The sequence below is a fragment of the Hemitrygon akajei genome, chromosome 15, assembly GCF_048418815.1.
Source record: "Hemitrygon akajei chromosome 15, sHemAka1.3, whole genome shotgun sequence".
NCBI classification, from domain to species: Eukaryota; Metazoa; Chordata; class Chondrichthyes; order Myliobatiformes; family Dasyatidae; genus Hemitrygon; species Hemitrygon akajei.
In genome coordinates this window covers 86,071,942-86,096,729 of record NC_133138.1, presented here as the reverse complement: position 1 = coordinate 86,096,729, position 24,788 = coordinate 86,071,942, and the positions used below count along the sequence as shown (strand labels likewise).

Sequence of the window (24,788 nt, the reverse complement as noted above, 5' to 3'; positions counted from 1 at the left end):
TTGAGCATAAAGTTTCTCTTTATGCTGATGACTTATTACTCTTTCTCTCAAATCCGTCTACATCCTTACCTCTAATGTTTTCACTTCTTGACCAGTTTAGTCAGATCTCTGGCTATAAACTTAATTTACATAAGAGTGAACTTTTCCCAATTAATAAAGAAGCACAAGAACTAACATTTCATGATCTCCCTTTTAAAGTAGTCCATAATCAATTTACTTATCTTGGAATTACAGTCACAAGGAAGTTTAAAGATCTCTTTCGTGAAAACTTTGCCAATCTTTCATATACTATAAAACAGAGTCTGGTACAATGGTCACCTCTATCTATGTCTTTGGTAGGTCGTATTAATGTTGTTAAAATGTATGTTCTCCCCAAATTTTTATACTTATTTCAATCTATCCCAATTTTTATTCCTAAATCTTTTTTTGATTCCTTAGACTCTATTATTTTGTCATATCTGTGGAAGAATAAGCGCTCTAGAATTAATAAAATCCATCTCCAAAAATCTAAAAAAGAGGGTGGCATGGCTTTACCTAACTTTCGTTTATATTATTGGGCAGCTAATATACGTTGTGCTACCTTTTGGTCTTTCTTCCACGGCCAACCCAAGTGTCCTAATTGGGTGGCAATGGAGTTGAGCTCCACTAAAGAATTATCTATCTTTGCACTTCTTGGCTCTGCACTCCCTAGTAGTCTGTCCAAATTAATAGCTAATCCTCTTGTTAGACACACTTTGCGTATATGGGTTCAGTTTAGGAAATGCTATGGTTTCCATGGTTTTTCCGATTCCAGCCCTGTCGCACATAATCACCTTTTTTTACCTACTGCGTACGATTCAGCATTCCATGTTTGGTATAGGAAGGGCATTAGACATTTTGAAGATCTTTTCATTGATAATCGCTTCGCTTCTTTTCAGCAGCTCTCTGTTAAGTTCAATCTGCCCAATGCTCATTTTTTTAGATATCTCCAAATTAGACACTTTATTGCTCCTTTAATTCCTAACTTTCCTGAAGTGCCTGCGAAAAATGCTATGGACTTATTTCTTTCCATTAATCCACTAGGTAAAGGTTTAATATCAATTATTCAAGATAAATTAGCAGCCTTACGACGGGCCCCTGTGGATAAAATTAAAATGACCTGGGAGCAGGATTTAAATACCTCCTTATCCGATGAGAGCTGGGACTCGATTCTCAAATCGGTTAACTCAACCTCTCTTTGTGCTCACCATTGCCTTTTACAGTTTAAGATTGTTCATAGAGCCCATATGTCTAAATCTAAACTATCTCGATTCTACCCTAACATTAGTCCGCTCTGTGATAAATGCAAGAGGGGCGTGACCTCTCTCATCCATATGTACTGGTTCTGTCCTAGCTTGGAGAAATTTTGGAAAGATGTCTTCACTACGTTATTGTGTATTCTGAATCAGCACCTAGAACCAAACCCCTTAATTGCTTTGTTCGGTTTCTGGGGCGAGAAAGATTTACGTCTGAGTCTGACCAAATGCCGAATATTATCCTTTGCCTCTCTCCTGGCTAGATGCTTGATCCTCCTTAGATGGAGAGATGTTGCCCCGCCCACTCATGCTCAATGGCTTAACGACATTATGGCCTGCTTGGACCTCGAAAAAATTCATTATTCAGTTCTTAATTCGGATCTAAAGTTCCATAAGGTCTGGGGACCTTTTATCGAGTACTTTCATAACCTTCCTCTTGACTAGGGTGTTTTTTTTTCTTTTCGGTCCCTTGCTTTCAGCTCCCTTTTTTTTCTGGTAGTAGGCATTATTAACCTCTGTTGCTAAGTGTATTCACAGTCTGGGAGTTTGATTGTCCTGATTTATACTCTCTATATTGTGTTGTGGTTGGTCTGGAGTTTTTTTTTTGTGTTGTGGGGCTTGGGGAGGATACTAAGTTTACTTGTCTTCAATTTAGGTGCTTTTTTGTCAAATTCTCTTCCTTTGTAGCATATTGTCATTGTATGCTTAATTTTGCACTGTATTAATGTTCCTCATTGAGATTTGGGGTTTTTAATTTGTAAAATGTATAGAAAAACTAATAAAAAAAATTTTTTTTTTAATTTAAAAAATCAGCTTGAAACATCAGGTGCACAGACAATGTTCTCAGAAAGCTGTCCCCAGCCTTCTTGCTTGCCCCCATGAGCCTCCTCAGAAGAGGGGTGTTGGTTCCCATCAGAATTGACACGCCGCCCTTCTCAACAGGGTCCAAACAAACTAGCTAATGTATCAAGGGCCTCAGACACTCCCACATTGACCTCTGAGGACTCCAGCTTCACTGACAAATAACTGTCATGTGGATAATCACCACTAAGACCCCAGATCTTTAGTGCCCCGAATGGTGTCAGTAGTAAATGCTTCAGATACCGGTTGTAAAACGACTGGTACAACAACATGACCTGCAACCTGGTGTCGAGTATGGCTTCAGCATTCATACCCTTTATCTGTAGTGACACACTGGAGCATGGTCCCACTAAGCTTTCAGGAATAGGGTCTTTCGCTTTTGGGATTCCTTGATATGTGGCTGGGAACGTGTTCCCCCAGAGACAACAGGCTATTCCTTCACTGGGTCTCCTCTAAGTTTTCCCAACGACTCTCTGCGTAGCTACCCGGGGGCTCACTTTCCTTCTTGCGTGACACCGGCTGCTAGCAGCCCTCCGCATTGCTCATCCCCTTAGAGGATCCACACCACCCCCCCCCTCCCAATTAGCTCCATCCTATGGGGTGTGGGGGGGGGGGTCACAACCACTGATAAAAGCTGAGACATCTCAGTTCCCAACTCTGCCACAATCTCGTCTACTGCTCCCCAGGGGAGGCTATCCTTGGTCACTTCATGGCAGGGAACCACTATTGTGGACTGTCCCCTGCTGACTGAGGCCTCCTGTGCCTCTGCGTTCTCCACCTCCCATACCTTTCTGATCAGCTCAACAAAAGAGGGAGGGGGCACGTCTTATGAGACTGTATGATACCCTAAGCAATCAGGTCCTGGGACTGGGATCCCTTGGTGGTTATCTGGTTCATTCTTAACTGATCCACCTCAGCCGCCTGAATGACCCCTCTGCGCCACAAGCAATTTTCTGCCTTTCTAGCCAAAAGATGTAGGCAGAAAGCCTCTTCCCCTTCTGACACGTTCTGAAACCCCGCCATGAGCTCCATTGGGTTTCCTGTCATGTCAAAGGCATTGTCTAGTACTTTTATGTAATTAACAGCTGTAGCTAAGGGATACCACAACCTGACAGCTCTCACAGCATTGGCAGCCCACCCACTCAAACTCTCAATCAATCTCTGTCGCTTTACATTATCAGAGCACTGTCACTTATCTAACAACTGAGAGGTCTGCTCTATCCAAGTCTCATACTCCTCTTCCCCTTTAGGGGTGGGTGTTATTCCAGAAAATATTCTTAGCTTCTGATAACTAGGACCCTCTGCCTGTGCACTGGGCCACTTATTTGCCAGAGAGGTAAGGGCTGATGCCAACTGAGAACTCTCACTCTTCACTGGGGGGTGGGGCCTAATTGGACATTCTGGATCCTACCATTCCTTCCCCTCACTCCTCAGAAACGATGGAACCGTGTCTTTGAAGTCACCGCCCCAGCTAGGGTAAGCTCGACTTGTGACTCTGCCTGCTCCGCTACACCCCCCTCCTCTGTGACAGTGTGGACAGGCCATGACTCTGCCTCACCTGGGGCATTGATAAAAGCGGGCAATTCCACTGCCATTACGTCAGCGCTCGTCCAAACTAAAACAATATCTGAGCTTGCCATTTTATTAAATCTCCACCCTACAACCGCAACTTTGTCAACAGCTTTAACAGTACTCATAAATCGAATTAACAATTCATCGAATATCCACCAACACAGTCATTAGTTACTGGTAACCCCATGGAAGCACACCACTGCTCCACTCCAGCAGCATCCATACCACCACAGACTTAAACACACAACCCATTGGTTCAATGCTCGGCAACCACACATCATCGAACGAAATCAATCTTGGAATGATACCCCCACAATTGTAACCCCCAGATTAGGCCAGCATGCGTTTGCCTAAGGGAAGACTGCCTCTGGCCCGGCCAAACTGAGAAATCTCATTTGTGTGGATGCTGTGAGATGTGTTACAAATCCGTACTGCAAAATTCAGACAGTACACCATGTGCAATTAAACAATTGAATTTTATAAATCTTAATCTGACTATAGGGTTAGTAAAGAAAAAGGACCCATTTTAATGAAACTGTCTAATGTGCACTTTGGAGCTCATGGTTCCGTACATTCATTCCCCATCGACCTCCTCCAAGTGTCATTGACACTGTAATGTGATTTCAACAAGAACATTTTATCAAGACGCAGGAGCAGAACTAGGCCATTCGACCCATTGAGTTAGCTCTGTCACACCATGGCTGATTTATTATTCCCCTCAACCCCATTCTCCTGCTTCTTCATTAATTCTTCATTAAGATGGAGAGTGACATAGTTAATTCAGAAACAAAGGTTCTGAACTTAAAAAGGGTAACTTTGAAGGTATGAGACATGAATTAGCTAAGATAGACTGGCAAATGGTACTTAAAGGGTTGACGGTGGATATGCAATGGCAAGCATTTAAAGATCGCATGGATGAACTACAACAATTGTACATCCCAGTTTGGCAAAAGAATAAACCAGGGAAGGTAGTGCACCTGTGGCTGACAAGGGAAATTAGGGATAGTATCAAGTCCAAAGAAGAAACATATAAATTAGCAAAAAAAAGCAGCACACCTGAGGACTGGGAGAAAATCAGAGACCAGCAGAGGAGGACAAAGGGCTTAATTAGGAAAGGGAAAAAAGATTATGAGAGAAAGCTGGCAGGGAACATAAAAACTGACTGTAAAAGCTTTTATAGATACGTGAAAAGAAAAAAATTGGTCAAGACAAATGTAGGTCCTTTACAGTCAGAAATAGGTGAATTGATCATAGGGAACAAAGACATGGCAGACCAATTGAATAACTACTTTGGTTCTGTCTTCACTAAGGAGGACATAAATAATCTTCCGGAAATAGTAAGGGACCGAGGGTCTAGTGAGATGGAGGAACTGAGGGAAATACATGTTAGTAGGGAAGTGGTGTTAGGTAAATTGAAGGGATTAAAGGCGGATAAATCCCCAGGGCCAGATGGTCTGCATCCCAGAGTGCTTAAGGAAGTAGCCCAAGAAATAGTGGATGCACTAGAGATAATTTTTCAAAACTCCTTAGATTCTGGATTAGTTCCTGAGGATTGGAGGGTGGCTAATGTAACCCCACTTTTTAAAAAAGGAGGGAGAGAGAAACCGGGGAATTATAGACCGGTTAGTCTGACATCGGTGGTGGGGAAAATGCTAGAGTCGGTTATCAAAGATGTGATAACAGCACATTTGGAAAGAGGTGAAATCATCGGACAAAGTCAGCATGGATTTGTGAAAGGAAAATCATGTCTGACGAATCTTATAGAATTTTTTGAAGATGTAACTAGCAGAGTGGATGGGGGAGAGCCAGTGGATGTGGTATATTTAGATTTTCAAAAGGCTTTTGACAAGGTCCCACACAGGAGATCAGTGTACAAACTTAAAGCACACGGTATTGGGGGTATGGTATTGATGTGGATAGAGAATTGGTTGGCAGACAGGAAGCAAAGAGTGGGAGTAAACGGGACCTTTTCAGAATGGCAGGCAGTGACTAGTGGGGTACCGCAAGGCTCATTGCTGGGACCCCAGTTGTTTACAATATATATTAATGATTTAGACGAGGGAATTAAATGCAGCATCTCCAAGTTTGCAGATGACACGAAGCTGGCGGCGGTGTTAGCTGTGAGGAGGATGCTAAGAGGATGCAGGGTGACTTGGATAGGTTAGGTGAGTGGGCAAATTCATGGCAGATGCAATTTAATGTGGATAAATGTGAGGTTATCCACTTTGGTTGCAAGAACAGGAAAACAGATTATTATCTGAACGGTGGCCGATTAGGAAAAGGGGAGATGCAACGAGACCTGGGTGTCATTGTACACCAGTCATTGAAGGTGGGCATGCAGGTACAGCAGGCGGTGAGAAAGGCAAATGGTATGTTGGCATTCATAGCAAAAGGATTTGAGTACAGGAGCAGGGAGGTTCTACTGCAGTTGTACAAGGCCTTGGTGAGACCGCACCTAGAATATTGTGTGCAATTTTGGTCCCCTAATCTGAGGAAAGACATTCTTGCCATAGAGGGAGTACAGAGAAGGTTCACCAGATTGATTCCTGGGATGGCAGGACTTTCATATGAAGAAAGACTGGATCGACTAGGCTTATACTCACTGGAATTTAGAAGATTGAGGGGGGGATCTTATTGAAACGTATAAAATTCTAAAGGGATTGGACAGGCTAGATGCAGGAAGATTGTTTCCGATGTTGGGGAAGTCTAGAATGAGGGGTCGCAGTTTAAGGATAAAGGGGAAGCCTTTTAGGACCGAGATGAGGAAAAACTTCTTCACACAGAGAGTGGTGAATCTGTGGAATTCTCTGCCACAGGAAACAGTTGAGGCCAGTTCATTGGCTATATTTAAGAGGAAGTTAGATATGGCCCTTGTGGCTAAAGGGATCAGGGGGTATGGAGAGAAAGCAGGTACAGGGTTCTGAGTTGGATGATCAGCCATGATCATACTGAATGGCGGTGCAGGCTCGAAGGGCCGAATGGCCTACTCCTGCACCTATTTTCTATGATTTTTTCTCTGCATAACTTTTGAAGCCCTGACTAATCAAGAACCTAGAAATCTCTGCTTTAATGACTTGGCTTCCACAGCCACCTGTGGCAGCAAATTCTGCAGATTCACTGCCTTCTGGCTAAAGAAATTCCTCCTCATCTCTGATCTGAGACTCACCCACTAAAGGAAATATCTTCTCCAAATCCACTCTATCTTTCTAGGCCTTTCAATATTTGATAAATTTTCATGAGATAATAAGAACCCTCATTCTTGTAGACTCCATTGAGTACAGGCCAAAAGCCATCAAATGCTCCTCATATGTGAACCCATTCATTCCTGGAATCATTCTCGTGAACCTCCAATGGACCCTTTCCAATGCCATCACATCTTATCTTAGGAAAGGGGCACAAACTGTTCACAATACTCCAAGAGTGGCCTGACCGATGCAAATAAATGCTAAAATTGCATTTACCTTCTTTATCATTGACTCAACCTGCAAGTCAACCTTTAGGGAATCCTTCAAGGTCTTCCAAGTTCTTTTCCAACTCGTTAATTGTATTTTCTCCCCGTCAAAAAATAGCCTATACCTCTATTCATTCTATCAAAGTGCATTCCTATATAGTTCCTTACACTGTATTCCATCTGCCAATTCTTTTCCCATTCTCCAAATCTGTCCAAGTCCTTCTGAAGACTTACTGCTTCTTCAACACTGCTTGGCCCTCCACCTATCTACATATTGTCCGCAAACTTGACTATGAAGCCATCAATTCCATCATCCAAATCAATGACGTACAACATAAAAAGATGCAGTCCTAACACCAACTCGTGTGGAACACCACTAGTCACCAGCAGCTAATCAAAAAATAACCTGTTATTCCCAATATTTGCCCATTGCTAATCAGCCAATGTTCTATCCATGCCAGTATCTTTCATGTTGTACCATGGGCTCTTATCTTGGGAAGCAGCCTCGTGTACAGCACTTTGTCAAGGGCCTCCTGAAAATCCAAGTATACAGCATCCACCGATTCTCCTTTGTCTATTCTGCCTATTATTTCCTTAAAGAATTCCAACAAAGTTGACAAGCAAGATTTCCCCTTGAGGAAACCACAAGACCATAAGACATAGGAGCAGAATTAGGCCATTCAGCCCATTGAATCTGCTCTGCTATTCCGTCATGGCTGATCCCGGATCCCACTCAACCCCATGCACCTGCCTTCTTGCCATATCCTTTGGTGCCCTGACCAGTCCGGAAATGATCAATACCTGTCTTAAGTATACCCATGGACTTGGCCTCCACTGTGGTCTGTGGCAGTGCATTCCACAGATTTGCCACTCTCTAGCCAAAAAATTCCTCTTTTACCTCTGTTTTAAAAGGTCACCCATCAATTTTGAGGCTATGCCCTCAAGGTCTGGAAACCTCCACCAAAAGAAACATCCTCTTCACATCCACCCTGTCTAGTCCTTGCAACATTTGGTAGATTTCAATGAGATACCCCACACGTTCTTCTAAATTCCAGTGAGTACAGACCCAAAGCTGCCAAAAACTCCTCATATGTTAATCCCTTCATTCCTGGAATCATCCTCATGAACCTCCTCTGGACTCTCTCCAATGGCAACACATCCTTTCTGAAATATGGGCCCAAAAATGTCAACAGTACTCCAAGTGTCTTATAACGACTTAGCATTATCTCCTTGCTTTTATATTCTATTCCCTTTGAAATAAATGTCAAACATTGCATTTGCCTTCTTTACCAGAAACTTCACCTATAAATTAACCTTCTGGGAGTCTTGCAGGAGAGCTAAGTCCCTTTGCACCTCTAATGTTTGAACTTCCTCCCCATTTAGATAATAGCCCACACTATGTTCCTTAAATCAAAATGCATCATTGTGCATTTCCCAACATTGTATTCCATCTGCCACTTTATTCCAATTTGTCTTAAGCCCTGCTGCAATTTCATTGCTTCCTCAGCACTATCTGCCCCTCCACCTATCTTCATATTATCTGTAAACTTTGCTACAAAACTATCAATTCTGTTATCTAAATCATTGAGAAAAAATGTGAAAAATACCAATCCCAATACTGACCCCTGAGGAACACCACTTGTCACTGGCAGCCAACCAGAAAAGGCCTTTTGTTCCCACTCATTCCCTCCTGCCTGTCAGCCATTTCTCTATCCATGCCATTTCTTTCTTGTAATGCCATAGGATTTTACCTTAAGCAGCCTCATGTGTATCACCTTATCTCATAACTAGTAAACTTCTTGATTTAACACATTTTTAAATCCTCTTAACATTTAAGAATGTATCAATTGTTGCTGGATTGATGAGCACAAATAGATGCCAATTTTATATTGAGAAATGTTGTTTTTAATTTTTCAGAGGAATGACTGAAGGTATCACATTGCTGATTCTAGCAGTGCAGACTGGTCTGATTGAATTACAGGTTGTGCATCGAGCCTTTCTGCTAAGCATCATCCTCTTCATTGTGGTAGCTTCCATTCTTCAGTCAATGTTAGAAATTGCTGATCCAATTGTTCTCGCACTTGGAGCTTCAAGAAACAAGTAAGACAGTCTTATAATTATAGTGCTTCACACATTGAGGAAGTAGATTTGGTCCATGTACTTGTGTTAGGTGCCCGAAAATCATGTGTTTTCCTTCATAGTTAATCACTTAAAAACTAAGAATTCTGCTACCTTATTGCTTTGATGTGCAAATTATGAAATTTAAGTATTAAGGTTACACCATCCCTTTCTGTAGTTTTCTGACATTTGTAATTAAAGAACTAAACAAGCGTTTGGGAAAATAATTGTGCCATGCCTCCTGTCATCATTCTTTTCTCGTTACCATTTTCTCTATCATTTTTTTGTCATACCTGCTTGACATATTAACCATTGTTTGTTAGTTAAAGTACTGTGCAAAAGTCTTAGGCATGTGCATGTATATCGGTAAGGTGCCTTAGACTTCTGCATAGTACTGCCTGGTATGTCTTTCCAGTTTCCAAATAACACTTAATACTACTGAGCTAATACAAAGCTAAGTACTCTTAATTATGTTTCCCAACCTCCTTCCTGTTTTAACCAATATACATTACAGTGTGCAAGCCTGAGGCATCCTAAGTGCTTAAGAGTTTTGCTCAGTACTGTGTCCTCTTACTTATGCTTTTTGTACTCTAATGAATTTGACATTCTCATCACCAAGAGTAAAGGTCTGCATGTTAGACATTTACTAATTGACTTTGAAATGCCTTACCCACATATCTAATACCTGTTTTTTGGAAGAACTGTGTGGTGTTCTGTTTTATAGATACGAGCTTAATCCTTTGGGTTGAAACCTGTTCTGGTCTTATTCCAATACATATTGTTTACATCTTTTCAAGAATATTTTTGAACATGTAGATCTGAAGAATTTGCAATTGTCGAACCAAGATTTTGTCCAAATTTAGCTTGATTTTAGTTTTCTACTTGTACAAGTGAGCTGATTTGAATTTCAGAATTTGAGTATATATTTCCCTTACTTTTAAGCTGGGCTTGTTATTCTTACATAATGACCACTTTGCAAAAATATATTAAAGTTCAATTGCTAATTATCCATCCCTTCTGAGATTTTACTTAATTTCCCACGTATTTCAGTCCTCTATTAGCGATGTGCATTGTCTCCTTGTTTATTACATACAAACTTTGAAACACAAATGATTTTCATAAAAGTAATTTTTTGTTGAGCAAGTTTCACACAAATAGGGAAATAACTTGTAAAGAAGGCTGTAAAGATATGACCTCTTTTGTTCAATATGTAAATTGTGTGATAAATATCTAGGAAATGTGGCAAAATGTGGTATTGTATATTTTAATAGCAAAAATCAAGAAGATTCATGTTATCTAAATAGTGAATGTGGTATGTCCTTGTTTAAAAGGCTTTATGCAGGCAAACCAAATAATTCATAGTTTAATAAAATATTGTTCATTGCTTCTGGAATTGAATACAAGGTATTGGATCCGACTGCTTAATTGTTACTTCCTTGCCGTTTAACAATTATCTACTTGTATTTTAAATAGCCTTAAATAGCCATAGTTTAATATGCCTCTAGTGGCCATACAAAGTATAATTCTAAACCTTCTTTGTTTTCTCATTGGTTGATTTTATGGCAGTATTGAATAAGAATTGTCCAATTGGTTGTCTCTTATCAATGTAATTTTCTTATCTTCGGTTATAAAAAGTAGCTGTTCTAGGTTTCTCTTCTTCAAGTAGAAAGGCTTTCTGTTCTGTTCCTGTTCTCTTTGTTCTATCAACTCTTAACAAAATGATCATGAAGTAACAAGTTTTATGTCTTATTTCTGACTTCTGAAAGAAACTTAGATTTAAACACCAGACTCTTATTAGTCTCCTCTTACTAGACTAATACTTGGAGTGGATGGGCAGGCTTGGATCTGCCAGAGTTTGCGAAAGAGGACTTAATTGAAACATGGCCAGACACAGAGACAATGTTTATTTGCGCCAGAATCTAGAAATACATTTTGCAGTTTAAAAAGAAGCGTTTACCCATTTTTTGATAGAAATAAGACAGAATTGTTTTTGCTCTGAGGGATGAGTGTCTTTGGAACTGCTTTCCTAAAAGGATCATAAATAATTTTAAAGCAGGTATAGATCCATTCTTATTGAGTATCTGGGTAGACAGGATTGTGGAGTACGGGTTACAGCAGGCTTGTGGGCTGAATAGCTGATTTCTGATTCATTTGTTAATCTGACTTTTTAGAAAAACTTGTCTCTGGCCAGTTTAAGAAACAGCCTATAACCAATCTAATGTTGCTTTTAAATTGCAAATTTACAATTTATTATTAGTTCCATTCTTGCTACCTTATAATGAAATAACCTTATATGTTTAATCATTTAATTTTCCTCCAATTATGCCAATATCCCTGACAAGTTCTGAAGCACTATCATTAATATTTTTGCCAATTTTGTTTCAATACCTATCAAATTCAATTACCTTTATCAACCTTTAATATCTGGTCTCAAAGATGTATATAGATTTGGGAAAGTATAGTTTTTGTCTCCTTTATTTATACCCAGAGCACAGCAGAGCAGCTGTAAAGCTGCTGCCAAATGGCTCCAGGCCAGATTTAGCCCTGACTTCCAGTGTTGGCTGTGTTGACTTTGTATTTTGTCTCTGGGACTGGGTTTGCTCCCACATCCTGAAGACTTTTGGCATAATGAGCATTGGGATTCACAGAATAATATAAAGTCCAGGTTTCTATGAGATGTTTACAAAGTATCAGCAGCATTGATTAACTAGATCTACAAGTCTTGAGAGAGGAGGCAAGGAGGAGAAAAAAAGTAGATGAGGGAGCAGGTAGTAGAAGTGCAAAATGGAAGGAACAGAGGGAAGAAAAATCTACTTTTTCCCAGAAAGGGAGATCTAGCATTGATATTTTGCACTTTTAACTGAAGGCCACGAGTTATTTTATTTACTATTGACTGGTAGTGTGTGGATTCAAGATGGGATCATATTTGGGGTGCCTCCACTGACATTTTTGGGGGGGGGGGGGGTTAACCTGTTCAATTCTTGGTCGTCAGCTCCATCTAATCCATTGAATTGCATTGTCTTGAATCTGACCTGGATCAAGAGTATGTGGAGACTGAGTAGTGATCAGACATGAAGCATTCCATGTAAGTCTCCTCCTGACACTGGTGGCTGGTGTTCCAGCCAGAATAAAATTGTTCAAGTTCAGCAATAAGTATCAGCAAGCAATTTGACAATAGGCCACACATTCACAAGTGTTGAGGCAAAGGAAATTAGATAGATGGTGTTTGATGGAACAAGAAGATAAACAAATGTAGATTGGCGGTGGTGAAGAGAAAGTGTGGTGCAAGCCTATAGGGAGAGTGAAATTCTTGAACTTTAAACTTGCATCAGTAAAAGTTATAAAAGTATGCAGGCTTTTCTGGACCATTTAAATTCAACGGCCATATGTTTTCTATTAGATCTTTCAAGGAAGTTGTTTACAGTGCAATTAAAACCATTAATTTACAATGAATTTTAATTGTATAATTGTGAATAACATTTTAATTGCTTGATAGCGTAAGAAAAAAATAGTTGCAAGAAAAAGTTCGTGAACTCTTTTGGTTTCCTGCATTAATTACACATAAAATGTGGTCTAATCTTTATCGAAGTCACAATAATAGGCCAACACAATCTGTTTAAACTATTAACACACAATTATACTTTCCAGGCTTTTATTGAACATATTGTTGAATTATTCACAGTCCAGGCTGGAAGAAGTATGTGAATCCTTATTCTAATAACTGGTAGAACATCCTTGAGCAGCAATAACTTCCAGATGTTTCTTGTAGCTGCTGATCAGACTTGCACAATGGTGAAGAGGAATTTTAGACCTTTCCTCTATACGAAATTGTTTCAGTTCATCAGTATTTCTGCACCTTACTTGAACGCCATAGCATCTCAGTTGGTTTAAGGTCTGGACTCTGATTTGACCATTCAAAAATGCAAATTTTCTTTTTAAACCATTCTGTTGTTGATTTACTCTTGTGTTTCGGATCATTGTCTTGTTGCATCATCTAACTTCTTTAAGCTTGAGGCGATGGACCGCTACCTTGACATTCTCCTGTAAAATGTCTTGATACAATTTTAAATTCATTGTTCCCTCAATTGTCCAGGCAAGCTGTACAGGTCCTGAGAAAGCAAAGCAGCCCCAAACCTTGATGCTTCTCCTACCATGCTTCACAGTTGGGATGAGGTTTTGCTGTTGGTGTGCAGTGCCCTTTTTTCTCCAAACATAACAGTGTGCATTTCTGCCAAAAAGTTCAACTTTTGTCTCATCTGTCCATCGAACATTGTCCCAGAGTGATGTGGAACATGCAGGTGGCCTTTTGCAAGCTTGAGATGTGCAGCAATGTTTTGTTTTTGGACTGCAATGGTTTCCTCTGTGGTGTCCTTCCAAGAACATCATTCTTGTTCAGTGTTTTTCTCATAGCAGACACGTGAACAGAGACTTTAACAAGTTCCAGAGATTTCTGCAGGTCTTTCACTGTTACCCTTGGGTTCTTTTTCACCTTCTTCAGCATTGCACTTTGTGCTCTTGGTGTGATCTTTGCAGGATGCCCACCCCTAGGGAGAGTAGCAACAGTACTGTGTTTCCCCTATTTGTAAACAATTTTGCTTACTGTGGACTGATGCTTTTGTAGCCTTTTCCAGCGTTGTGCATCTCTACAATTCTTCTAAGAGGCCCCATGTGCCACCTAGGCACTAAGGGTTCAGATGATGACAGTTCTTCTAAGGTCCTCTGAAAGTTGTTTTGATGAAGGCATAGTGCACATAAACAGATTGATATTGAGAAGAGCAGGCCCTGTCAGTGATCTGACTGTGTGTCTTTTTTATAGGGCAGCACACCTCTTTAACCCACATTTCTAATCTCAACTCATTGATTGGAACAAATAGCTTTTGTAAAAGGTATTACTCCCAGAGGTTCACAAGCTTTTTTGAACCTCAACTGAGATTGTTCTAATGGTGTACTCAGTATTGATGAGAAGAAATATAATTGTTTGTGTGTTATTAGTTTAGGCAGATTGTGTTTGTCTATTATTGTGACTTAGGTGAAAATCAGGCCACATTTTATGAGTAATGCAGAAAACTAGGTAATTGCAAAGGGTTCTTGAAACTGAAAGGTATCTTTAAAAAGTATTGAACTGCTTCAACAATGATCTTCCTAAGTCCCAGTGCCAGGGTTACCAGCCTTTTATATACCATGGACCATTACCATTAAGTAAAGGGTCTGTGGACCCAGGTTGTAACCCCTGGCCCAGTTGATCCATTCCTTAAAACTTTGTATTGTTTTTAAGAGAGGTGCTGTGATTGGATTTTTTGATCAGATGTTTAACTGTTGGATACAGGGAAATACCTTTGGAGCTTATTTAAATGGAGCTTTGAAAGTGCATTTGGTTACAATCCATTTCAATCAATGCCTTAATCTTTTTTGGAGCAGAAGTTGAACCTGACTTGGTTAAAAATTTGGCTTTCCAGTTTAGAAATAAAGGATAGAGATAATTTCTGGATATGATGCGACCAGTCATGATGGGCTGAATGGTTCCTTTAGTGCTGTAATCATTTTATGATCCTCTATTCAATCTGTTTTCTTAATATTGACTCAGATAATTAAGTAGAAACTCATTTATCCATGTTTGTTGTGGGCCCAAATTTACATAGCCAGCCATGTCAAGTCAGTTCCTTTTTTAAGTCCAGGTTTAATAGATTTGTATTAACCCAAGATTTTAAGGGACATGAGGCAAAAGCAAGTATTCAGTTGCTGATCAGCCAAGATGTAATTGTATGGGCAATCAGGTTTGAGTGATTGAGTTGTCTACAAGGGATGCTTAGTTCCTATTGACTTCATACTATCAAATATGACATTTTGTTTATGGCTTGCACTAAACTGATTTGCTTTTACATTGCCTTTAAAGTGTAACCACTTGCATAATTACAGCAGAAAATGGGGTAAATGCAGTTCAGGTGCTAGTGTGAGAAAATTGACATGTCAGTTAAATAATCTTTGAAGAACACTTTATAATGTTTTTCTGTCAGTCTTTGGGATTTTTTCTGTTTTATGGATGTCTGCAAAGAATAAGAATTTCAGCTTGTATACTGTACACATTTTCTGATTTTGTTTGAAACCATTGAACAGTGATAATGCAAGTATTAATGGTAAGGAAGTGCTGGATTCTGGTGTTTAAATCCAAGATTCTTTAAGAAGTCAGGGAGAAGGCATAACATTTGTTGCCCCATGAACACTTTAAGAATTGATAGAACAAAGAGAACAGGAATAGAACAGTGACAGGTGGTCTTTCTACTTGAAGAGGAGCATGAAAGATGACGCCTAGAACAAAACGGCTACTTTTATACCTGAAGATAAGAAAATTCCATTAATAACAATAATCCAATTAGAATATAATTTTCAATACTACAGTAAAAATTAACCAAAGGAGAGAATACTTACTTACTTAAAGAAAGAACAAAGCAGCCTAAGAAGCTTCCGGAATTATAGCCTCTAGAGGCATATTAAACTGTTATGCATATAAAGGCTATGTAAAATACAAGCAGATAATTGTTAAACACAAAATTACAAATTAAATTGAAATCCAATAATTCTTCCTTTGATTCTAAATCATCATTTAGAATTATTGCATCTGAAAATTCAGAGGCAGAAAATCTTGCACTATCTAATTTAGTTATTAAATAATCAAAAAGCAACTGTTATGAAATATCAAAGGGTATACCGGTATATGTTCTTCATAGTATTCCTAAGATTATGTTATGATTAAGCAGATTAGTCAGTATACTTATGTGAGTTTGAACTATTCTGCTAATGATTGCCTTTAAACAAATTAAAAGATGTAAATTATCATGTGGCATATTAGTATGAATAATATGACTGGTAATATTGAGTCACTCCAGCCTCCAAGACTTAAATAAATCTAATCAAAGAAATCCTATCCATCAGATTGGTGTATTTTAGCTGCTTCTTTATGAATATGATGAGCCAAATTAGTTATGTCTTCAGATTCATCAGGTATGTAAGTACAACACTCCTTTGCCCATAACTGCATATTTCCCATTTAACTGCTAAGAGAAGTTCTAATCCCATACAATTTAGTAGAACCATCTTATGCATGGACACCACTTCTGTGGTCACTATTCCAAAGGTGTCAGTGTCGTTGCTTACCCTTTCTAAAGCTACAGCAATATTTTAATCTGTTATACTCCTTGCAACTCCATAAAATTGTGTATAAAATGATGCAAAACAATCTCCTTCCGAAAGGTCTCGTTTACTTCTAGACTTGGAAGGTAAAGGTAAAATGTGTTTGTCTCATGACAGGAAAAATACGCCCCAAATAACAAGATCCTAACCAATTACTTGGAAGAAGTGTGTTGGCTGTATTTCCGCACATGAAGTGCGTATTGTTCCATGAGTTTCGACCATTTCTTGTTAATTGACAGGAGCTTTGTTGAATTGTAGTATTTCTGATTGCCAAAATTACAAGAATATATTGAGTCATATCAACTGGCATTTTATGAGTAGAAGCATTGGCAAATAACAGCAAATAATATTAGAATAAACTTCATTATGTCCAGTAGCTGTTGACTTGCTTGAAGTCTTCTGGCTGATTAGTGATTTGTTCACCGTAGCTCAGAGGTATAGGCACTGTGAACACGAGGTTATGAGCACATTAACCACAGCATTTACTGCCTTTAGTGCTGTCATGTATCCACTTAATGTTTACCTTCTACCTTAACTGCCAAGTTGGTAATTTACAGCACATGATAAGGACCTTTCCATTGAGATCCTAGTGGGTCCTTCTATGGTTTCTTAATCAGAAGTTCAAAGTAAATTTATTATCAAAGCACATTTATGTCACCATATACAACTCTGAGATTCGTTTACGTGTGTAAATCCAAGAACCAAAGTAGAATCAATGAAGGACCACACCAATGTGCAAAAGACAACAAACTGTGCAAATACAAAAGAGAAAAAGGTATTGATCATAAATAACTAAGCAATTAATATTGAAAACATGAGATGAAGAGTCCTTGAAAGTGAATCCATAGGTTGTAGGAACAATAATGTAATGGGGCAAATGAAATTGAATGAAGTTATCCCCTTTGGTTCAAGAACCTGATGTTTGAAGGTTAATAACAGTTCCTGAACTTGGTGGTGTGAGTCCTGAGGCATCTGTACCTTCTTCCTGATGGTAGCAGTGAGAAGACAGCAGGGCCTGGGTGATGGGAGGTTCCTGATGGTGGATGCTGCTTTCCTGCAACAGCGGTCTTAGTCCATATGCTCAGTGGAGGCTAGGGCTTTACTTGTGATGGACTGGACTATATCCAATATGTTTTGCCCATTTAAAAGCTTTGATGTTTCCATGCCTGGCTGTGATGCAACCAGTTAATATACTCTCTACCACACATCTTTAAAAGTTTGTCATAGAATTTGAAAAGATTCAGTATGACATCTAATACTAGGTAGAAGCACTGCAATGCTTTTTTTGTAATTGAACTTGTGTGCTGGGCCCAGCGCAGGTCCTCTGAAGTGATAACACCAAGGAAATTAAAGTTATTAACCCTTTCTACCTCTGATCTCCTGATGAGGACTGGCTCATGGATCTCTGGTTTCTTCATCCTGTAGTCAATAATCAATTCCTTGGTCTTGCAGACTTTGTGTAAGAGGTTGTTGTGGCACCACTCAGCCAGATTTTCAATCTCCCTCTAATAGAATATGCTGATTCATCGCTACCTTTGACTTAGCCTACGACAGTGGTGTTGTCAGCAAACTTGAATATGGCATTGGAGTTGGGTTTAGCTGCACAGTCATAAGTGTAAAGTGAGTAGAGCAGGGGGCTAAGCACACAGCCTTGGGGTGCACCTGTGCTGATGGAGAATGTGGAGGAGTGCACTCCCCAGGAATCAGAATGTGTCCTCTTGTTTGTTGCTTCTTCCCAAGTGACAGAAACCTGTTGAGAAGCAGTCTGCACAGCTTGAGTTAATTTCACACAATAGTTAATTGACTGCCATAATGTGTATATCTGTTTCTCTGAGACAGAAGGCTACCAGCAATGACATAGGACGCCCTGTTACCACCTTGAATGGACTTTGGTATTCTTGTTTAGGGTTGCTTTGATACTGCACAAGAACACAAGAGGGACATGATATGCCTTCCTCATGATACTTCATTATTGTTTGACAGTTCCGTTCATTCATTCAACTCTCTCTGACTTTGGGTTACATGGACAATAAAGAAAATCTAATGTTCATCAGTTGACATAATTCCTGACAAACTCTCTCAGTGAAATGTGTTCTTTGGTCAGAGTCGATGTGACATGACAGTCTCCATCTAGGAGCATTAGTTCTTGATCAGAGTTTTTGCTGTGTGTGGCAGTGTTTTTTTTCTGGAATAGTTTCCACCAATCTTGAAAACTTGTCCACTATTACCAGTACTTCTGAGTATCCTTAACACTTTGGTAGAGAAATGTAGTCCAATTGTAAGTATAAAGATGGACAAAGTGGGGCAGGAGCACTTAATTGTAGTAGCTTTTCCGCTGCTCTGGGATCCATTTTCTGGCATGTCATGCATCTTTCAAACGTATGTTGAGCTTGTGCCCTGAACTTTGAATTCCACCACCATCAGGAGAATCTGTCGATAATCTTTTGCACTGCAATGTGTCCCAGAGTGTCTATTTGCTGTGCCAGATAAGGAAGCAATGTAGTTGGGGCCACTAGTCTATGACTAGTGCCATATCTCCATATTCCATCACTGTTTAACTTCCCATCATTTTCCATCCAGAGCCACTTTTCCTGGTTAAAGCATTGAGCTTGAATCTCTTGAATATCTTGTATGTCTGTGAAACAGTTCAGCTTTGTTTGCATAATTCCAGTTTTGGGGTTCAGTGTATGTTCTTGGTACCTCATTTCCTAATATTTCTTCCCATGCTGGTAAGAGTCACTAGCAGGATTGCTTACTTGAAGTTGAGGCTGCAGTTTCTTACATTATTTCAGTTTGCCTTTGAAGCTCAGTACAAATACATCGATTGAGTAACTACCCACACAAAATGCTGGTGGAACGCAGCAGGCCAGGCAGCATCTATAGGGAGAAGCGCTGTCGATGTTTCGGGCCAAGACCTGACGAAGGGTCTTGGCCTGAAGCGCCGACAGAGCTTCTCCCTATAGATGCTGCCTGGCCTGCTGCGTTCCACCAGCACTTTGTGTGTGTTGCTTGAATTTCCAGCATCTGCAGATTTCCTCATGTTTGCCAGTTGAATAACTACGTTCTTTTACTTGTTCAGTTAGTGCAAAGATTTGCTCTTTAGACTTTTTAACTCTCTATTGTGCTGTTTTGTAGTTTTTCACAAGTTTCACATTTCTTTCAATTAGTAAAAGGCTTTACTCATCCTGTTAACTCTCAATCACTCACACATTTGATCAAACTGACCACGTGGTTTTGTCTCAAAATCAGTAGCGGCCATTTCCTCCAAATCAATGTAGGCCATCCTGTTCTTAATAAATTTAACACGGTTAGTACTGGTTGAGTACCCCTTACCTGAAGTTCCGAAGTCTGAATTCCACTTGCGCTGACACAATTCCACAAAGCACTGGTTCCCAGGTGATTCGCATGTCTCTGCACATCACAGACAGTTCTAATAAGTGACCTCACTTGTGTAATGACCAAAAATTAATGAAAAATAGGACAACGCTGCATAAAACGTAAAATGAAGATCTCAAATGTGTGTTGAAGTGAACATATGCTGCTTAATGGTATGCTGATCATAAAGCAAGCAAAGATCTATCATGACAAACTGAAAATTGAAGGTAATTGTCAATATTCAGTAGGCTGGTTGCAGAAATTGTAAGAAAAGGCACAGCATCACACTTTAAAAATGTCTGCTGATCACAAAAATCCTGAACAAGTCTACAATGCTAACACGAGTGAATCTGCAGATGCTGGAAATAAATAAAAACACAAAATACTCAGCCTGATGAAGGGTTTCAGTCCAAAACGTCATCACTACCTCCTCCCATAGATGCTGTCTGGCCTGCTGAGTTCTGCCAGCATTTTGTGCTTTTAAGTCTACAATGCTGATTGTTTTTATGTCTTACATTAAACCTTAAATAAAGTAAAATACAAATACAGTGTACTGTAACCCTTTAATCAAAACACAGCATTGTAAGTGGAGACTGAAAGCCTGGCGTTGCTTCTTGTTGTTTGACAGCTGATTCAGCTATTCTCCTGATGGTATGTAATTATTTTACTGTTACTTAGGTGTAATGAACAAGTGTAAGAAAAAGTCTTCTTACCAGGAGCACATAAAATCAGAGTCGGAGCTGTTGTTGATCCCAAGATATCTCATTATATATCCCAAAATCCAAAAGAATTCAAAGCACTTCGGTTAAGGTGTACTCAATTGGTACTTTTCAACTGGACTTTTTCACTAATTTTATCTAACTGAGATGTTTATTCAGTTTCACAACTTTGGCTAATGTCTTGATTTGATCTCAATTCAATTTTATTTTATTATTTTGACTACTATCTCGAAATTTTAAGTTAGCAGCTGAAATTTTAACAGGTTGTCTTGTAACCTGAATTTAATTTTTTTCTTCCCTGGTCCATTCCTTGTTTAAATTTAATGTTTGGCACTCCATCAGCTTGCTCTTTTTTGTTTTACTGATCTGTTTTTTAGAACTAGCAACGTAGCAGCTTCCTCACTCCTAACTCACATCGAATATCTAAGGCCAAAACAGGCACTGAAAATTCTCTCTTTTTTTTTGGATTGCCCCAAGTAACTTTGGAGATGTTCAACTACGCCACTTGTTGGATTCTGGTGTTTAAATGCAAAGTTCTTCAAGAAATCAGGAATGAGGCATAGAACTTGTTGCTTCGTGATTGTGTTATTCAGAGTTGATTGAGCAAAGGAATAGGAACAGTGCAGTGACAGGGTGTCTTACTATTTGAAGAAGAGAAGAACTAAAGATGGTGTCTAACATAACACTGCTACTTTTATACCCAAAGATAAGAAAATTCCATGGATAACAATCTGATTAGAAAATACTTCTACAATACTACAGTAAAAATGAACCAATGGGAAAATGCTCATTCACCTCATGAAAGAAGCTTCAAGAATTATGCTTAGTATAGCCACTAGCATATTAAACTGTTAAGCATATAAAGGCTACTTAAAATACAAGTAGATAATTAATTGTTAAAATGCAAGAAAATGACAAACATTGTTGGAGTTGGCTACAAGAGAGGGATATCCCAAAATGGAGGACAGAGTAGATAGAATGCCAGGCAGTGATGATAAAGCTAGTTGAATGAGGGTAGGAAAGGCTGATGAACAAATAAAGGGATAAATTAAAAGTGTGTTCTTTCTTGTCTAAAGTATTAAAAGAAGAAAATGGGGAAGAAACTAAATGTTAGAATTGAGATGAAAAACTTGACTGGTGAATTATCTTAAAGTGTTCAATGCAATATTGAATATCGAAGGCTATATTGTGCCTTGTTAGAAGATCTTCCTCAGGTTTACACTGAATAGTGATGAATAAATAGAAAATCTTCATGGGAGTTGGTTAGAGTTTAAGTGACAGGCAACTGGAATCTTGGAATGAACAAATATACAAATCTGCATTTGGTTTCCATGACCTAAAGAGGACGATAGATAAATAAGTAGAAATAAATTTGTTTATCTCTGATGCATCTCAGAGTTTGCATCTCTGATGGATAAGGTAATGATAAAAAGAAAGTTGTTGGCATATCTGAAGGGCTGTGAGAAGTGAGTTGATGTTAGTGGATACCTTGGAAATGATGAAAGAGGAGAAATTACGTTCAAAGGTAGCACATGGTCGGTATAGACATTGTGGGCTGAAGGGTCTGTTTCTTTGCTGTACTATTCTGTGTTCTGCTTTCTATCATTTCCATCTCCCTTCTGTGATCTATTTTGCCAAAGGTCTTGCAGGAGAAACACCAGAGCTACTGATTGCAAATTGGGCTTTTGACATTAGACTTGACTACCCAACTTTTTCCTGCATATATTCACCAAACATTGCTCTAACTTGCTAATTAGCAGACCTAAAACATGCAGTTCTTGGTGTATTTTATTTAATATCATAGTTAAAATAACAAATAATTGAAACTAATTTTGGGTATGATAAATCAGATTTTGATTTACAACTAGCAGTGTGTTTTGAAGTTTGAAAAATGGGGCTTTCTCAAACAAAATGTGCTATAGGTTCTGTATGATATATCTTCAGATGTTGAAATTTTATAGACCACCATGGTCTGTTCTCTTCTATTACCATAACATGTAAAGTGCATCTTACACTCTTAAAATTATATGACTACTTTGCATTTAAATTTTAGATCAGCACAGATGGAGGCTCTGCCTGATCTGTTTGATTCAGTATTATGTCACACAGGATGATTAACCATTCACTATTTTAGAAAAATAGTTGCCTTCCTTTCAGCAATTGGATGTAAGTGTGGCTTGTACATCAGACTTTACTTAAATAATTTCTACTGAACTGAGGAACCAGAGCTTTAAATTTTTCCTTAAACTATGACCATGTTTTCTACGGGGGGGTGTGTTTACATGGGATAAGGGTGTTTCTGGTTAAGGCCAACACTTATTGCATATTCATAATTTCCCTTGAGAAGTTTTGAATCAATTCAGTCCTTCTGGTTAAAGTATTTTCACAGCGCTTTTGGTAAATGAGTTTAAGGATTCTGATCCAATCATGAAGGAATGGTATGATATAGAGAGTAACTGTGGCTGTGTATCTGAACCTGCTGTTCATGTCTTCCGTGATAAAGATTAGAGGATTAAGAGGTGTTATTTGAATTACTATGGTATAATATGCATTTTGTATGTGGTACACACTGCAACCATAGTATGCTTATGGTTCTGAGAGTAAAATTTTAGAGCAACAAATGGTGTGCCAGTGAAACAGGCTGATTTATCCTGGGTCATTTTAAGCTTCTTAAGTGTTGGACTTGCACTCCTCCAGGCAAATGGTGAGTACTCCAATATAGAGTTGACTTGTGTAGATAGATTCTTTATTGATCCCCAAGGAAATTACAGTGTCACAGTACAAGTGCACTGTAATAAATATTAGAAGAGAAGTAGAAAGGAAAAATAAGTTACCACAAACAGTCTAACTGGAGAGGGACATCACTTCCCTGGCTATAGGTTAATTTAATAGAGCCTAATGGCTGAGGGTAAGAATAACCTCATATAGCACTCTATGGAACAGTGGAGATGGTCTTAGTCTATAACTAAAAGTGCTCCTCTGTTCGGCCAAGGTGGCACACAGAAGGTGAGAAACATCGTCTACAATTGCCAGGATTTTTCATGGGGTCCTTTGTTCTACCACAGCCTCCAGTGTGTCCAGTTTGACTCTTATAATACAGCTAGCCTTTCTAATCAGTTTATTTAGCCTGTTGGCATCACCTGTGTTGATCCCATTGTCCCAGCACACCATTGCATAGAAGATTGTACTGGCGATAACAGATTAGTAGAACATATGAAGAAGTCTGCATACTCCAAAGGACCTCAATGTCCTCAGGAAGTAGAGGCGACTCTGGCCCTTCTTATACACAGCCTCTGTGTTGATGCTCCACTCAAATCTGTCATCCAGGTGCACCCCCAAGTACCTGTAGCCCCTCTCCACATCCACGTCCTTCCCATCAATAGTAAGAGGGAGCAATGCAGGCTTAGTTTTCCTAAACTCTATCACCTTTTTCTTTTAGTGATGTTGAGCTGCTGGTGATTCAGCACCATTTGACCAAGTCCTCCACCAGGATCCTGTATTCATCCTCCCGTCCTCCCTTTATACAGCCATCTGTTGCTGAGTCATCAGAGAATTTCTGCAGATGACATAATTCAGTGTTGTATCTAAAGTCTGAGGGTAAACAGAAAGGGAGCTAATACAGTCCCCTGTGGGGCCCCAGTGCTGTTTATAGTCATGTCTGGCACACAGCTCTGAAGCTGCACAAACTGGTCTGCCAATATATTGTCAATGGTAGAAAACCTTGGGCTATGGAAGAGTATAATTGGTTATTGCAGGATACCCAGCCTCCAATCTCTTGTACTTGTGTTCGATGCATCTGAATAATGTCCCCTAGGATTTAGATAGGGGTCACCTTGAATGTCAAAATAGATGGTAAGACTCTTAGAGGCAGCATTTAAGAAGCACAGTTCAAATAGAAGCCAATGGTTATCAAGGGAAGGGCAATAAACAGTTGAAGTTTCTGGCTGAGACATCCTGATGAAGGGTCTTGGCCTGAAGCATCAAATGCTTTTCCCCTCCTTTGACGCTGCTTGACCTGCTGAATTCTTCCAGCATTTTGTGTGTATTTTACAGCATCTCTCTTGTTCAGCCCCATCAGAATCTGTCTAAGTAAAAGTTTCCTCTCATTGTAAACTCCAATTACTGTAAACTTTCCTCATTTGTCAACTCCTTTATCTCAGGAACCAAATTTGTAGTACTCTAGATGTAGTTTCACCGATGTCCTGTGCAGTTGCAGCAGAACGTCAATTT

The 24,788-nt window shown here is 39.3% G+C and overlaps 1 protein-coding gene across 1 annotated transcript in view; it reads left to right on the top strand.

Moving 5' to 3' along the window:
* The window catches only part of rnf145a (ring finger protein 145a), a 152,013-nt gene that overhangs the window by 104,327 nt on the left and 22,898 nt on the right, over positions 1 to 24,788 (top strand). Inside the window, exon 7 of the mRNA XM_073067889.1 lies at positions 9,076 to 9,258. Coding sequence (XP_072923990.1) covers positions 9,076 to 9,258 — 183 coding nt within the window. The remainder of the gene's footprint in view (positions 1 to 9,075; positions 9,259 to 24,788) is intronic.